Genomic DNA, 17518 nt, shown 5'->3' on the forward strand with positions numbered 1-17518 from the left:
TTCAATGCCCCACAGTCAATTATTCCTTACTTGTTGAACTTCTAACGATTTCACATGAAAGTATGATTTAAACTACATATTTCCAGCTTGGTGAGTAATGTTTCTGTTGTTTATGTACTCTGAGGTTATTGATATTGCTATGTAGCTATTTGCGATTAGCACCTAAACGATTAATATTATACACTTGTGTTTTCTGTTTGTGTAGACATATGTTGTTTATTTTGTTACTTGTGGAAATATTTGTGCAATGTTGTATTTAGTTAGTAAGCAAAGTTTATCGTAAGTCTGTGACAAGGGAGATTTTTCCAGATATCCATATTGTATCACATGTGATAATGCCTAACAAACGTGTGATATGTGAAACATTGCTAAATATTAATTGTGAACTGTTTTTGCATTTACAGTTTGACCACACACCTATGCACAATCATCCTAAACTACAAGTAAACAACAACAACCAACAAAATGTGTACGGTGTGAATAAAGGACAAAATCAAGTTCCAAGTTAATGTCACGGGTAACAGAAGGATTCCTGTAGACCAGTGCACTTCCAGAACATGGAGACCTTTGTAAATGGCTCTTAAACTCATGCAGTAAACCCAGGAGCCGTTGTGGAGATTCCAGACTGTGATTTTTGGCCTAGCCCCTGCTTCTACTGCTTAAAAGCTGAATGGAGGGCTGCTCAGACCGGACTGGGTCAAAATTCAGCCTCACAAAGACTGCTTTGTGCTATGATGCGCCTCTTAGTAATGGCCCAGCAACCTTCAGAGAAGGCTTAATGGTTGTGTGGTGGGGAGAAATAGCATGTTTAATTTAAATTTGTCCATTTCTCAATCTGTTGATCAAAAACAGGCCCAAAAATACAGATTTACGATATTGCACTATATTGTAGAAACATTATTCTGTGTTTTTATATGATTGTAAGGGTTTTATTTTATTTTGCACATTTTGCTGTAGAAATATAACAGCATGGTGATGCTGGACAAAAAGGCTTTCTCTTTTCTGTTAGAGTGTTACTGCCATCTATAGATCAAAAGTGAAAGTTCACTGAATAATTATCAGGCCATAGCGCAAACATTGCTAGTCATAGGAGATAGTTGTATCACGTGTATTTGCATAGTAATAGGATTAAAGGAACTGAGTTTACAGTTGATGAATAAGCAGTGTTTTGTCTTCTCTAAAGCCGTGCCACCATCAATTATCTCTTATGTAAACATTCAGCCAGCATATTTTCATGTGCATTGTTGATATTACTAATTAGTTTATGTGTTATCTGGTTAGTTAGAACCTATCCAGTGGGCATTAGTCAGGGTTGGAAGATTTCATATAGTATACTCTGGTCAGACGTTACATTTACTTATTGTATAAATGTGTGCATTTCAATAATGTTTTTACTAGGGCTGTTACTCACAGTTACCTTGTTTCTGATGACACTGTAAAAATCAATACTTGATCTAGTTCTGTGTGAAACTTGTGGGGACTTGGCAACCCTGGCACTACTTGACCTTGTACCTCCACTATAAAGGGGAGGGAACATGTATTTTGTACACTTTTTGCTGTGCATGCAGCACGCTGGAGCAGCCATGCACACTGGAATTGCAATTCTGCTCTTTGTATGTGCAGCTTTTTTTGCTGCTTGTTGTTTATTGGTAGTTGCCCCAGTGTATTTAGAGCTGAGAAATTTAAATATCCCTCCTGGAGTCGCTAATCCTGGGAAACTACGCATGATTCATTGCGTTTATGTGGGTATAAGTGTTGTGGTGAGTGTTCATGCATTTTGTGTTGTGTTCACTGGCAAATTCAATCATCTTGGTTGATTTCCTGCTCAATTCTCATTTCTACTTCAGACTAAAAAAAAGAGTAAAGCTTAGCCATATATGTCTAATATTTCAAAGGGTTTTCACATTATCCACTGAAAATGAGAATATCCAGTGAAATGGTCAGAGGTGGACAGTAATGAAGTACACTTACTTGAGTATTGTACTTAAGTACACTTTTTTGCGAATCTGTAATTTACTTGAGTATAATTTTTTTCTGCAAATCTATAACTTTTACTTGGTTCAAATGTGGATGAATGGCTACATAGTTGTGCAAACACCACACACACTGCAGGAGCTGTGTGAGATCACTACCAATCGGCTTTTGTGTTTTTCTTTTTTTTTTTTTTTTTTAAATCAACTCACTTGTTTCACTTTTATAGGTTTTTAACATTCTAAAAGCTCTTTATTCAAAAGATAATACAGGCTAGTCAGTGTATTCATTAGTAGCTTCAGAATCATAAGGTATTGCAACATACAACAATAATTAGGACAATAATAAAACAGTCCGTTGACATAAAACAAGGAAATTTACTTTTAGTACTTAAGAACATTTAAAAGCAAGTATTTTATAAGTAAAAGTCTGTGTAAAGTAAAAATCTTTACAACTTTAACTTGTAATAGAGTGATATTTGATCAGCACTATATGCAGTTTTACTCTCAAGTAATATATTTGTGTACTTTGTCCACCTCTGGAAATTGTACTGTGATTCTGTTTTATATTCTGAATGTTTAAGCACAAAGGATTGTTTAATAACACAACAGTGCTCAATACAAAGTCCACCTCAGTAATTTAATAACTCTTCAGTGATGTATAATGTATTAAAACTGAGTATAGCGAGTTTAATAGAGTGTTGTTCTGTAGCCACTAGCTTGATATTCATTCCAAGGCATGATAAAGAGATATGAGCTGTTCCTCTTATCTCGGAATATGAGTAAATAATTCAAATGGCAGAGTGGACTTTGTTACCCCTGAGTGGCACATTTAATGGCACGGTGAGTATTATAAATTGGCCAATCACTGGTAACAAGTTTTTTTTTTTTTTTTTTTTTTTTCTATTGAAACCACTTTTAGGGACAAATTTTGGGGCGATTGGGGCTGTGCCATCAGATTAACTTTATACGATGCTGTAGATGCTTTATCATGGCCAGCAAAAAGCCAGTGTCCCCCGGCCTTCGTATTAAGGACTTGACCTTCAGTGGAGTTCCAGTGAGGGTGTATGAGCCTAAAACTGCCTCGGGAGAGAAAAAAAGGGGCCTGGTGTACTTTCATGGTGGTGGATGGATGTTTGGCTGCATTGGTAATGTAAACTCAAAGAAACTGTTGCAATACTTTTGTATTGATAATTTAAAAAATGTTCATGTTTTGTTCTTTCACAGATGATTACGATGAAGTTTGTCAGTATATATCTCTGGAGAGTGACACCATAGTTGTTTCTGTTGGGTTAGCTGACTTTCAGCATACTCATTTTTTTTAATAAATCAAGTTCTGTTTTGGCTGGTTTAATTTTCCCTCCTGTTTGCCATGTTTAGTTACCGTCTGGCCCCCGAGCACAGGTACCCTGCCCACCTGGACGACTGTGAGGTCGTGACTCGCCATTTCCTGTCAACAGCGGCAACCGATTTCGAGGTGGACCCTCACAGGGTGGCAGTTGGTGGGGACAGTGCAGGGGCGAACCTGGCAGCCGCTCTCTGCCAGAGGCTGTCAAAGACACCGGATTGTCATCTGCCATCTCCCTGTGCCCAGGTTCTCATCTACCCAGCACTACAGATGGCAGATTTCCACCTGCCCTCATACCAGCAGAACCACTCTGTGCCCATATTGTTCAGAGGCAGAGCGGCGTTCTATTTCTTACAGTACCTCAATGGGAATACTTCTGTGAGCCAGCAGATTCTGGAAGGCAAGCATGTTCCTGTCGAGCTAAAACTTCGCTTTAAGAAATGGCTGGATCCAGATAATCTTCCACCTCAGTTTAGAAAAGGAGCAAGAAGTCCGCAGGTTATTCCAAGCCATGACCGTGATGTCTATCACATCATCAAACAAGGGCTGGATCCAGAGATCTCCCCTTTACTAGCCGAGGATGATGTTATTAGCCTTGCGCCACCCACCTTCATCTTGACCTGTGAGTTCGATGTGCTGAGGGATGATGGCATTCTGTTCCGCAAGCGACTGAAGGATGCAGGAGTGGAAGTCACGTGGGAGCATCTATCTGATGGCTTCCACGGGATCATCAGTTTCTTCAACCAGGGCTGGTTGACATTTCAATCTTCTCAAAGGGGTATGGACAGCATTGTAAGATATATAAGGACTCTCTGACTGAGAAGTCAGAAGATTTGTCAGAATGGCTTGGAACATAGCCTGTAAGAAATATAGCAATCCGATCACTTTCCCATTTGTTTTAAAGAAGAGTTATAAGGTTGTTAAAGATTTGCCAAAAAATACAGAGACTGGCAACCAGGTAAAGCAAGAATGATAATTCTACAAAATTGAGGAATTTGATAGAATGTTTGAATTTCAATTGATTAAATTAATTTAGAGTTTCTTCTCAACAGATGATCTAAACTCTAAGTTAAAGTTATTCATATAATAACTCAATACCAATATCAATATCAATACGTTGAACTTCGTTGAACAACATCTTTAAATCATAGTCTATAATTCACAATGCATCATGGGATTGTAGTTCTTTTTTGTATAATTTTCAAATACTTTTTGTTTTTGCATAAAAAAATCAAGGTTTGTAATGTTGTGATTCACCTCGTAGCTGGTTGGTTTGTTTCATGGCTAATTAAATATGTTAAAAGTACCTATAGGAAAAAAGAATAGAAAAATAATTCTAGAAATGAGGCTGCTAAAAAAAGATCTTTACTGATTTTTTCCTTAAAGAATCATTGTCATTCAGCAATATTCTGCGAATAATAGCAAGAAAGATTATTTTATATATATATATATATATATATATATATATATATATATATATATATATATATATATATATATATATATATATATATATATATATATATATATATATATATATATATTTGATTGTTTTGACTGATGTGTTAAACTGTGTTTGTAATGTACAAACAATGCTAAATTTGTCAATTGAATCATGATTGATATTCCAGTGTGTGACACTTAAAATTCCTCCCACATCGCACTTCCCTTGTACAGCCTCATTTGTAGGAGACTGCAGTCTTTCCTTTGGTGCTAATTATCATCATTGAGAGTGTAAGTCATTTGCATGGTGAATTTAAAGGAATCTGATGAACCTTCTTTCTTGCAGCTGCTCTCATAGAGGGTAATATTCGGGTTAAAGAATTAAAACCTCCACTATTTTAAATGGATTTTTAACAATAATTGACAAATCTTTAAAGACAGGCCTGCTGTGAGCTGATTGTTAATGCTTTATTAAACCAATCTGTTCATATTAATTTGACTTTTGACTATTTTTTTAATAAACAAGTTTTGATAGTGGAATTCGTGGTTAAAAACTACATTACATTACGAATCATATTAGTAACCATGTGTTTTTTTTCGTTGTTGTTGATTTTTTGGCATATTGATAACCATTTGTATAACCACAGTTTTACTACAAATACACAGTTAAACTAGTTAATGTAGCAAAACCATGGTTAATTTGTGGTTAACATGCATGGTTTAACTAGTACAATGGCGCTAAAGGCCCACCTTAAGAACAAATGTGCCATTCACTGTGCCTAAAATTTATTATTGCAGAAAAAATATATACATTGTATTGAACATTAATGGAGCAACAGATTTACTGTGAAAATAAATCAGTCAAGTTATTTATTTTGTGTAAAGGCTCACCAGCATGGAGTAAAAGGCACACGTTGTTGATACAAATCAGCTAAATATATATATATATATATATATATATATATATATATATATATATATATTTACAATTTTCTGCTTATTTTGAAAAATAAAATAATTTTATTTCAGTAAGTATACTTTCATTAAAATGTTAATATATATACAAATATATTTAATAAGTAAACTTTTCATAAGTAAAGATTCAGAAAGTACTGAAGGAGATCCAATAATAATTGTATAAATATTTACAGTAGTAACAACAAATTATATTTTATTATATGATATGATTAATTTCATATTTTTAAATATGATGGTTTCGTTCTAAGCATGGTGATTATCTCTAAAATGGACAACCAACATAATATGCTATTTACTATCTTAATCTAACCATGTAAAAAAAATAAAGGAAATAGTCAGCCATCTATTAATTATCATGTAAATTACTGCCTTTAGTCCCAACATATATATATATATATATATATATATATATATATATATATATATATATATATATATATATATATATATATATATATATATATAAACAGTTGCTTTAATTAAAACTGAAAATCATAAAGAAGAAATGTGTCTCGAAATATATACATTCATTTTAACGATTTTAATTTGCTGCTTAAATCTACAACATTAATATACAGATCAAGTAAGCATATAAATTCGGGTCAAGGATCGAACAAAAATACATGTGCATCTTGAAGAAAGTATTGGAAAGTGCTACGCCACGTTGTGGTTTAAATGAAGTAAATATCAAAGGCGCCTTTAACCCCCATGTACCCTAACCAATTTTTTTTTTTTTTTTTTTTTTTTTTGGTAAAACCATGGTTAATTTTCGTTGGGACTCAGTGCAGGCTCGTAAGGAATGTTTAACTGACCGTGGATAAATTAGGAAAAACGTCGTCTGTCAGTAAAAAAAATATTGCACAGCTAGTGAGACAGACTTTGAGGACTTCAGAACATTAGAGCTCTTCCGGACCCACTTCACCAGCATCTAGACAGCATTTGAATAACAACAACAACAACGAACAACGAACAACAATAATAATAATGATTATTTACTTGCAAAAAGGCGATGCTCACTTCCGTTTTGGTGTATCCATGGAAACAGAGCTTCTAGACGATCACCTGCGTAAACTGCTCTGCTGCTTTAAGGATGAGTCAACTTGGCAAATACAGCGACAAAGTACTCATTGGTAACTGGGCGGAGGAGAGATTACATGTAGGTATATGTGTGACTATATCAGTATAAATGTAGCCTTATTTTGAATTCACAAAAATTATCGAGTTGTGTGGATTTCTAGACTTGTGATCTCGACATCAAAGTTGTTTTAGCGTTATCACGACTTTACTTTTTTTCGTGATTTCGCATAACAAAAGTTGTTTTATGATTTGGTTTGTTGTGATTTCGACAGAAAAGTGTCTTCAGGAATCGGCTTAAAACCACTATTATAGATCAGTGCTTAAAACCCATCTCTTTTTTTATTTGACCCTCTAACTTTAACACTCATTATTCTAATTCTATTCTTAAAAAATTCTACCTACCTTTCTAATCTTTTTGTATTCTGTTTTCTTTTCATTTATTATGCAATTGTGTGTGTGTCAGTGTGTGTGAAGACCTCTAACACTAGCTTGCTCTATTCTTTTTTTTATTCTATCCGTTTTGTTTTTATTTATTATATTATTTAAAAGCCCATGCTTGTTATAGCACTCATATATCATTGCTCTTTTTGTTTTTTGTTTTATTGCTTCCACTGTCCTCATTTGTAAGTCGCTTTGGTAAAAGCGTCTGCTAAATGAATAAATGTAAATGTAAAATGTTTTTTATTTCACAAATATTACTGATTGATTTTGAAACAAATTTCACACACAACCGATCGACATATAAACCATGGTATTTACTTTTTTAATAATGTTGTGAATATTTCAACAATATCCAACAATATTGAATTCAGAGTTGCTGATTTATTTCAATATTGCATTAAAAATGTGTTTTTAGCTTCTAACATATATTGGTGATTATTATTTAGGCACAGTTCCTAATGGCTCTTGTTTTGAGTAATTAACACACTGCTTAAGTACTTGTTTATACCCTGAACGGAGTGCAGTTCTATGCAAAAGTGATTATCACTGCTGATCAACGAGGTCAGCACAGACTGGAGGCAGACAAATGGGATTGATGCAAGTCATTCTGCAGTCCCCTAGTCAGAAACAGACCTGAGAGAGTACATCTGCGATCAATAATGGACCGCAAGCTCTGCTGAGCATGGCATTTGTTTGCTGAGTGTTTCTGTCTTTCTTATATGTGTGTGTGTGTGGTGAGACAGTTCACTAGGGATTGCAAGACAGCAAACAGCAGCTACAGGGTGGACTACACGCCCCACAGGTCACACAGGCCCAATGTTGTCATGTGCAAAAGGCCTCTTCGCAGCTCAGAGGTTTGGGACACACTCATCAATTCACGCACGAACATCAAACACACCAGTGAGCAAATCATGTTAGGTTTTGATAATGGACGACAGGCATACATAGATGTGAAACATGTTATTAAACTCCTTATGCATCTTCTTGGAGTTCTGATCTTTCATTGTAAAAACTAATAAAAGAATATTTGTCAATAGGCCTACTTTGTCAATTGTCAAAACAATACTTCATTGTTTTCTAATCTCTTCAAGTATTTAAAAATGAAAATGAGTTTTGACTTTTAAACTAAGTTGCAAAAACAGTGGGTATTGAAGGAAACAATTCTTAGCATGCTAATATATACGGTATTTTTCGGACTATAAGTCGCATTTATTTAGAACCAAGAACCAAGAGAAAACATTACCATTTACAGCCGTGAGAGGGCGCTCTATGCTGCTAAGTGTAGGCTACAGGACTGAGCAGCATCTCTGGCAGCATAGAGCGCCCTCTGGCGGCTGTAGACGGTAATGTTTCTCTTGGTTCATTTCTCCTGGTTCATGTCAAATTAATTTTGATAAATAAGTCGCACCTGACTATAAGTCGCAGGACCAGACTTATAGTCCGGAAAATACGGTATAGTGTTGTATTTTAGATCTGCTTTATTGATTGTAGAGAAAATGTGGACTTATAAAACAAAAAACAAAAAAAAAACAATACTTATTAACATTAATACATATTACTGTAATATTGGCACAGTATTTAATTTGGAGGCTATTTTTAAAAATAATATATGGCTTCTAGCTATTGAAAACAATTGCTCACAAAAAAAGAAAAAAAAAGATAATAATAATGATAAAATATATATCTTTTTTATTTGGTGACTTTCATGTATAGTATAATAGAGAGCTGCAGTGTATTTTTCTAGGCCAACCTGGAAGTTAGCATCACTCTGGTTCCCTCAAAAAAAAGGGGGTTTTCCATAGACCTTTGGATTATTGCAGAAAAAAACAAGCTCTGTCACCAACAAAAGTTTATGCCTCTTACACGCTCTTAGTTTATATTTATATATATAAAACTATCAAGCCATATTATAAGCCATGTATGTTCAGTTGTGCAATGTGAATGATCCATTCTGTCCTTCCCTGGTCTGATAAACCATGTCTGTGGGTTTAATCCATGCTTTAGGGTCTTCCCTTAAGGCAGTTATTTTCTCATCATGACGTCCCCTCCTCCCACTGTCTGGTGACACTCTATGATGAGTCGTACGGGCGGCAGGCCTCCTCTCTGCCCGCACTGCACTCCTGGAACTCTTTCAAACTGACTGGGGTCCCAGAGAGGTCAGATCACCCAATCCAAGGTATTAAGCATTCCCTTGACTCCAGATGGGTTTTAACGCAATTAAGTCTGCATTTATTAATGATGGAGAACATCCCTGTAAATAATTATGGATATCAGTTATATGAACCCATTGGCTTTTATTGTCCATAAAAAGTGTCTTTATTTATTATTTTATTTGAGCACAGCCAGAAAATGACTGCAGCAAACGTGAATGAGAAATTGTTGTCTGTTATTTGCCGGTGGGTGATTTAAATGAATAGTTCACTCAAAAATTTAAATTGTCATAATTTACTCACTGTTATATTGTTCAATACCAATATGATTTAATTTCTGTTTTATGATAAAAAAGACAAAGAAATTAATAATTCTTACGATTCATATCATAGCTTTGAATGAGGAAAACATGGTAAATCACTCAAAACGGCCTCTGTTCTCATGCAAGCTTATTAGAAATGTAGCAATGCCTGATTGATAAACAGATATTTTTTAATCAGAAGTAGTTTTTTTTTTTCTCAGTTTTTTTGAGTTAACTTCATTTAATGCTAATACATTTTTTTCTAGTGTAAAAAAATTACAAGTAAGCCATTCATAGGCTGATTTTGGAATGTTCTTATTCTTTATTCATATTTATAATTCATTCTAGTAATTCTAGAGCTTCAGCACAATTTTTAGTTTTCTAATCATCATTTATATTTTTCATATAATATTTACAGCTTTATTTAAAACTAACAAAAATGTGTTAATAGTTTTTGTTAATGATAATAACCCAGTTCCCTCTGCGGTCTTATCAGTATTGCTCTTTACTGTTGCAATGCTAGTGGCACAGAAACTCCACACCGTCTATTTGAACATGTTCCTTTTGTGATGTCTCTCATTGTTCCTCTTTCTCTGCCTCCCTCTGTTTCTTACACGCAGGCCCTCCTACTAATTTCGGCTTGGCAGAATCCTTGCGGGCTCGTATGGAACAACAGCGGGCAGTTGTGCCCACACTAAGTGAGTATAGGGCTTCATACCCTCTGCACCCCATCAGTGCCTTCTGTTATTCTCGTCACGTCAGCATGCCCAAGCGCTTCTCCAGCAGTCAGCACCCTGCCAAGCACAGCAACGAGAACCTGGCACTGAAACACAGACCCTGCAGGCAGGTCTCCACTAATCCAGCTAGCTTGCTGTGACCCTTGCCCCTTGTTTCAACACCTTCAGCCCTCCAGTACCACACATACTGGCCTCAGCCTGGGGAGAGGGCTTGGCATACCTTGTTTTACTGATCAATAGCACATAAAACAAAAGGAACAGGAGCAGTCCACTGTGTTTGCAGAAAGTCAAATAAAATATATAAACTGCAATGTTGTCAAAAAGTCTAATATCACTAGTCCAAATACTTTTACCATTTAATGCATTAGTTTTATATTATATCATATTATCAGCATTTTATTTAAAGGGAAAAGCAGCAACTGACAGCAGTACTTGAGCTGCATGAACTCCAGTGTGTAAAACCTGATGATCATGTTGTCCAGCATGATTAGAGCTCTTCTGACTTCACACGGTCTAAAACTTTTAAACCCCACTGAAATAATAATAGTCTATAAATATTTGAGCTTTACAGGTAAATCCATCAGTCAGCCTGTGTTCTTTCCATGTTTACTACAAGTTGGTGTTTATCTGCAGGTCACATTAGTGAGTGAGAGAGAAAACAGTGTTTTCAAAAAAAAAAAAAAAAAAAAAACACATATTTTTTTTAATGATATGTCATGTACATTGCACTAAAATAGCATTGAATCAACAGTTCATTTAGACCACGGTGCTAGTTCAGATAGCCGAGTCATTCATTGGCATACTTTAAGGGGACTTTCATAACTCCCATCCCATTATGTGTTTAATTATGTTGAATCAAAGTGTTTAATTACAAGGAATTGGGCACTATATTTTACATATAACCATCTGTTCACACCTCTCCTGCCGTGTAGATTTTATCCCACTGTGTTCCTCTGTTAGCCTTTGGAACATTCCAGCTCTGTGTCTTTTTGCACTTGTGTCACTGACTTTTTGTGTGCCGAATTAGTTCTTTTGAGATTCCATCAGACCTCAAGATCTCCCCCACATGATGGTGCTAGAGTTACACATGGAGATAAATGATACATCACAGGGAATTGCATCACAGCACACACTCCTCTGCATTGCCTGTTTTCTTTGATCGCATATGCATAAGCGATTGTCACGGTGATTGTATACTTTCATTAACATAAATTGATTATGTGATTGTTTTGCTTTTAATTAAGATCCTGGTCACACAAATGCCTCTTGCTGCAAACACACATTTTGTCAGAACTCATTATATATTAAAGTCTAACACAAGAACCAAGACTCACTTATAATAGATGAGAATTTTATTCCCTGTTCTCCAGAAGATAGAGAGAAAAGTTACATGAAGAGAAAAAAAACATTAGATTCTTATATCCTTACCCCCATTAAGTCATTAGTTCTCTCTATATTGTTTAATGGAATACACAAAGTGAAGAAATGTTTCTGCTGGGCTCCCCAAAGTGCTCATGTGATGTTAAATAGTTTTTGCAAAGAACCACACAGTGTTAAAATAAAATGCTTGGAGAAATTAGAGAATCTTCACTAGTAGAACCACTGACCTGAAAGGAATCGCATTCTTGTAGCAAGATGACAAAATTTGTGGAAATGTCATGCTTTTTAAAAATATTTTTTGCAAAATATAATATGACAAATAGATTTGCATTTTATATAAAAAAATCTGCTGCTTTCATGTAAGATTAATTGTGTGATATGCAGAGAAACAGCTCCAAATATGCAAAAAGGAAAGAAAAAAAGCTTTGAGTATAATTAGAGAGCATATATAAACTGTACTAATGGCAGCAATTCATATTTTGTTTATGATGCCAGCTCTACAACTGCAGTTCGGCTTTATTCTACACGCAGTATTGATTGGTTAACATTATCCACACAGTGTTTTCAAAAATGGTATATTTACTGAAACATTTTAAGCACTTGCACAAGACGTTTCCAGGATTTAAAGGTTGATTTTAGACATCAGAGTGGTTTGAAGGCCTAAACGTACAAATAGCATCCACTTTGACAGCAGATTTATTTATCAGTAAGTGCTGTGTAATTGTGATCTAGCTGTACAATAATTGGATGTAATAGCCTTGATATTTAATCTCAATTGCCACTAATTAAGAAAAGGTACATTCCTTGAACATGTGCATAATATGGTCTCGAGTGTTTGTTCTGACCAGACAACCTTTTACTTGAAAGATCTGACATTTTTTTAAACACAAGTTTGTTGAGTGGTTCTGTCGGGAAGCACAAGGACAAACGGAAACAAAATACCTTTAGCCGGAGATAGCACTTTCAAATCCTGTGCAACAAAGCTCGGCGATACCTCATCTGCAAGGAACCTCAAGGTAAACTGACGGCTCACACAGTAGATAATATTGTCCATAGTCACACACTGAAAGGCTGTGCAATGTGGGAGGCGTAATGAAGAGCATTCGTACCATAGTCGGGCCACTGCGTGAAAACGATACACACTGATGCCCAGGGGACTGACGTCAAAACGGTACAGGAAGTTCTTCACCGCCACCATTTCTGTGGTCTTGTCCTTACTGCCCACAGTCATGCTCTCTCGCCATGTGTTGGTCTTGGGATTATAGCGCAAGAGGGTGTATCTCAACGTGCCCCCTGCAACAAACAGTTCACCATTGCAGGCTGTGGCCTTGTGAGCTACGGCGAATGTCTCATTAGGAAGAGGTGCCACAAAGGTCCATCGGTTTGTCCTGGGGTCGTAGCGCTCAACTGTTGATAGGCATTCACCTCCAATTGCATAAAGATGGCCCTGCAGTGCCACGAGTTTGCAGTGAGGCCTTGCCTCATTCATGGGGCTTATTTCACTCCAAATTGAAGTCACTGGGTTGTAACAGTACACTTTCTTTGAAGGGGTCGCTTCACGGTTTGAGCCTTGGAAACCCACAGCGATAAATAGATAATTATCCATGGTGCACATGGCACAACCTTTAGATAACACTTCCTGGGGAATGTGGGTGTGAAGGTGCCACGTGTCCTTATAATCATCGTAGTAGTAAATACTGGATGACTTAACTGATTCAGACTCTAAATACATAGACTGTGACGGACGTCTACTCCAATCCGGGGAATCCATATCTGCGACCACTAACCACTTCCTTCCTCTCATGCGTTGTGTTTGGATATGATCACGCTCCCCCGCTTTCAGCCAGCCAAAGAGGCCTGGGTCTCTGAGGACCTCAAGGTAATTATCAGACATGACACGGAGAGCAGCTTGCTGAAGGGCAGTGTGACCGTGTTTTTTAGCAAGTGTTAAAGCCTCCAAGCAGTTGCCTAAATCAAGCTTCCCTACTAGAATCTCGAGTTCTGCATTCCCCATGTTCTCTGGAAAGTGTAGGAATTTTGCTCCGGCAACCGTTTTGACTTGAGGTTCCTCTGGCATTTCCAGGTTTGCTATATCAGAGTCTAATGGGCTTGAAGGGATGTCATTGGGTTGTGCTGGAGAACAGCTGTGAGGTGTCAAAGTCCTTTGTGTAGGCAAGGGGATTGGAAGCTCTGAGTCACTAGCAGCAGTAAGATAGCTGTCCTGACGGATGACTGCTTGCTTGCTGTACCTCTCAGTCTCTGGTTTGAATGTTGAGGGAGGCTCATTAGAAATTCGTGGGGCAATTTCAAGATCTCTAATTATGAAACTAGGCGGGTGTGGACTTGGCGATCGGGAGCTGTCTTTAAAGCCAGGTAAATCCAATGATTGTGAAGTGCTATTTCCGTTTTGACCATAGACTGGACTGACAGACCGGGTGGGGCTTAAATCTGAGATGAAATGTGATGAGGACTCCACATAGTACTCATAGATCTTTCCATGGATGCCCTTTTTACAACTCCCTGGCCCATCCAAGATTAGGTCAGCGTTCTCTACTTTGATTTCTGCCTTTGACTGAAAACTTGAGAACATACCCTGGTGACCAACATCCTGCCTCAACTGCCTGCCAACACCTGTGGCACCTTCTAGCTTCTTCATTAGAACTGGGGATCGGCGACCACTTGGAATTCCTGGACCTGTTTCGGTCACACCAGGAAGTTGTAAGGTCAACTTTGGTTTTCCACTCTTTGCCTCAATTATATCCTCAATTATGTTGCCTTTACCTGCAGGTTCCTCCTTTACACAACTGTCCAAGCCCGTAGTTTCAGGCTGCCCCATTTTCAAGGCAGAATTGGCATTTTTAAGGCTTTCTTGCAAGGGTTTCTCTGAAGATTCTTGAAAATGATTTTCTCTGTCAGACTCCTCCTTTGCAGCTTTGCTCTGTGGTTCTTGCTCAGTATTGCAGGCACTGTAGCTTCCTCGGGTTGCTTGCACATCCCTTTGTTGAATGCTTTCACGACTCTGCCGTCTGTTTCGTGCCCTGGAGTTGTAGAATCTGAAAACCAAGGAGACAAATATAATGGTGGCCACCGATAGAGTCAGTTTGCCTAGGAGCTGCATGTCAAAGTGCATTCCAAGCAATTCAGCAAGTGGCATCTCTGTAGCGAAATCTATAGTGGTACACTGGACATTGGGTTTTATTTGAAGCCTCTTCCCTAGCGTATTCCAGCCTGTGTAGTTTGTAGTTTAGTATCTGCGAGCAGAAGCACACTGTCAGCTGTCTCTTCTCCCACAGGATGACTAAAAACCTGATATGTACAACAAGAGCATTTGCATCCTGTGTTCTCAGAGGGCGGGGACCAGTATCATTCCACCTGGTGCAGGTGATCACTATGAAAACACATGACACCAGGGATTTGGAGGTTATATAACCCTTTAGTTTCCTCAAAAAACTAACATTTTATTGACGTATATTTATTTTCTATATAACTAAGATTTGTAGCAAATTAGCTTACACACAGGTGACATTTTTCCAGTGCAGAGAAAGCACAAACTTACTAAACAAAACAAGACATGCACATTTCATTACGAATGAAAAAATGACTATGTGTTTCTGCCAGATTATTTAGTTTTAATCGATGAGATGTCTATTTAACTATGAAAACAGCTAACATACCCTGGCTATTGCAAACACAGCTGTTGAGAATGGTGAAAGTAATTTACTTAAGAGGCGGAGAAATGGCTGATAGACTATATAAATTACAAACATAAGATTATATGAACAGGATGCTGCTGTTTGCACAGTAAATGCTGAGGATCAAAGTTCTTTCCCATGAATGCATGACAACATTGTTGTTGATTAGCAAGGCTTTGAGAGATGATATGAGGTAGCTTTGCATTTGCCAAAGGCATTATTTGCATAGCCTTAAAAAAGAACACTGTTTTAAATGTAAGATGTCATAACCTTGTAAGGCTAACAGCTGTAATTTGATTGACTTACCATCAGAGAAAATTATCAGAACAGCCATAAACACTTTGCTGAATGGTTTCTTTTTTTGACACAGACATTGTTTTGCAATGTGATAGCTGTCTTATAGCTGCACTGAGGAAACCTAAACCAGCAAGCATGCTTACTCCTGAATAATTGACAGATGTGTCACAAAGGTCTACTACCCCTCTGCCCCTCCTTACATGTGTCAAGTGAAGAGTTTGGATTTGGAGAAACAATGTATTTGGAAACATACTGTGGAAAAATAATTACGAAATTCATAATAGACTGAAACTCATGGTGAGTGTCAAAGTAACAAGTTAAAGTCAGACCAAACTAATCCAGATGGACTTTAGCTTTGCTATAGAGGGTCTATGCCAAAAAAAAAAAAAAAATCACTTAGCACTCAATTGAGCTATTTCCTTTGCTATACAGCACAACTAATGCAAGCTAAACATATTTAGAGACATTATAGACTACATTTAATTTTCCAGGGGATCCAAACAAAGTAAATCACCACTATTGCCTTTAGATAAGATAACAGGCTATTTTGGCACTGATATAATTAGGTTTTCTACACTTCAGGTTACTGATCACTGGCAAAATCTGCAAGCACACTTTATTATTAAAGTCATTAAATAAGTATATCAAGGGTGAAATCTGAAGACATTTTAAAAAGCATGGGAACGAGTTTTCATGCAGAATAGATAGACAGTTTATAACATGGCTCTGTGTGTGTGTGCGTGTATATATATATATATATATATATATATATATATATATATATATATATATATATATATATATATATATATATATATATATATATATATATATATATATATAACAGTTCATAATTGCTCATCATTTTCCCTTTGAGTCTGTGAAATGTGACCTGAAATGGCAAGGGGCCTATTTTCTTGATTTTATTAAGCCCATAGATCCACATCTCCCATCTAGGCTTTAGACTTAATCCTTTAATACATGGTGTGAAAAGCTTAAGTTGCAATTCATGTGAATGTAAAAAAAAAGAAAAAGTGATTATTTTGTATGAGGACATCCAGAGTGAGACAGGGTGGTAGCGGACAAACCTAAAGAAGACCATTGAGTGCTAAGCTGCAGTTCGCTAGTTCTTCCGTGTGTTCAAAGAACACAAACTGTCAGTAAGCAACAACTTTAATCATAAAGAACACACAAACTGAGCTAATCGAACAGGGCAAGAACAGGTTTCATGTGTTACATCATGTCCTTCCATCGTCCAATGTGGAATCACATACGGTGTAATCCCACAGTCTGAGACTACTAGTAAACATGCTTCAATTGTTGCTTTTTTTCATTACAAATTATAAATTACTTATAGTTTATTTTCAGGTTAAACTTGATTTTTTGACTAAAGATATAATTTTTTTTTTATATTAGCTATTATATTTTTAGTGGTTTAAAGACTTTGTATCTCACTATATTTATATGACATAATCACATATACCATTATAAAAGTGTATCTACATTTCTGTATATTTGAATGAAAATAGAACAGAATTATTTTTTTTAATGGGCTCCCAAGCTGCATAGAGGTACATTTAAAAGTAACACAGTATAGGGACAAATTCTCACTATTAATTAGTTAATTATTAGCATGCCTATTGTTAACATATTGGCTGTTTATTAGTATTTATAAAACACATGTTCTGCATGACAATATTCTA

At 36.4% G+C, this 17518-nt stretch overlaps 3 protein-coding genes across 4 annotated transcripts; 2 read left to right on the plus strand and 1 right to left on the minus strand.

Annotated features, from left to right (window-relative positions):
- Positions 1 to 1533: 1533 nt before the first annotated feature.
- LOC113095961 (arylacetamide deacetylase-like 3) lies at positions 1534 to 4739 on the plus strand. 2 transcript variants are annotated; one of them, XM_026261329.1, is made up of 4 exons: positions 1534 to 1760; positions 2893 to 3118; positions 3198 to 3261; positions 3351 to 4739. In XM_026261329.1, the coding sequence occupies exons 1-4, from the start codon at positions 1536 to 1538 to the stop codon at positions 4132 to 4134; spliced, it is 1299 nt and encodes a 432-aa protein (XP_026117114.1). In that variant the 5' UTR covers positions 1534 to 1535; the 3' UTR covers positions 4135 to 4739. The 2 variants fall into 2 exon arrangements, with proteins under 2 accessions (XP_026117114.1, XP_026117115.1); XM_026261330.1 differs by lacking the exon at positions 1534 to 1760 and adding an exon at positions 2201 to 2813 and having other exon boundaries at positions 2952 to 3118.
- A 1859-nt stretch (positions 4740 to 6598) lies between these two features.
- LOC113095963 (uncharacterized protein C1orf158-like) lies at positions 6599 to 12641 on the plus strand. The gene is made up of 4 exons (XM_026261332.1): positions 6599 to 6895; positions 8001 to 8111; positions 9262 to 9433; positions 10330 to 12641. The coding sequence occupies exons 1-4, from the start codon at positions 6830 to 6832 to the stop codon at positions 10584 to 10586; spliced, it is 606 nt and encodes a 201-aa protein (XP_026117117.1). The 5' UTR covers positions 6599 to 6829; the 3' UTR covers positions 10587 to 12641.
- On the minus strand, positions 12515 to 15323 carry LOC113095962 (kelch domain-containing protein 7A-like). Its single transcript, XM_026261331.1, has one exon. The coding sequence runs from the start codon at positions 14978 to 14980 to the stop codon at positions 12707 to 12709; it is 2274 nt and encodes a 757-aa protein (XP_026117116.1). The 5' UTR covers positions 14981 to 15323; the 3' UTR covers positions 12515 to 12706.
- Positions 15324 to 17518: the final 2195 nt, after the last annotated feature.

Source organism: Carassius auratus, unplaced genomic scaffold, assembly GCF_003368295.1.
Source record: "Carassius auratus strain Wakin unplaced genomic scaffold, ASM336829v1 scaf_tig00215811, whole genome shotgun sequence".
NCBI classification, from domain to species: Eukaryota; Metazoa; Chordata; class Actinopteri; order Cypriniformes; family Cyprinidae; genus Carassius; species Carassius auratus.

Coding starts and splice junctions, on each gene's coding strand:
- LOC113095961 (XM_026261329.1), top strand. CDS start 1,536: ATGTATTTTGTACACTTTTTGCTGTGCATGCAGCACGCTGGAGCAGCC. Junction 3,119..3,197: donor ATGGATGTTTGGCTGCATTG/GTAATGTAAACT, acceptor GTTCTTTCACAG/ATGATTACGATGAAGTTTGT. Junction 3,262..3,350: donor ACCATAGTTGTTTCTGTTGG/GTTAGCTGACTT, acceptor TGCCATGTTTAG/TTACCGTCTGGCCCCCGAGC.
- LOC113095963 (XM_026261332.1), top strand. CDS start 6,830: ATGAGTCAACTTGGCAAATACAGCGACAAAGTACTCATTGGTAACTGG. Junction 8,112..9,261: donor GGCCTCTTCGCAGCTCAGAG/GTTTGGGACACA, acceptor TCCATGCTTTAG/GGTCTTCCCTTAAGGCAGTT. Junction 9,434..10,329: donor GTCAGATCACCCAATCCAAG/GTATTAAGCATT, acceptor TCTTACACGCAG/GCCCTCCTACTAATTTCGGC.
- LOC113095962 (XM_026261331.1), bottom strand. CDS start 14,980: ATGCCACTTGCTGAATTGCTTGGAATGCACTTTGACATGCAGCTCCTA.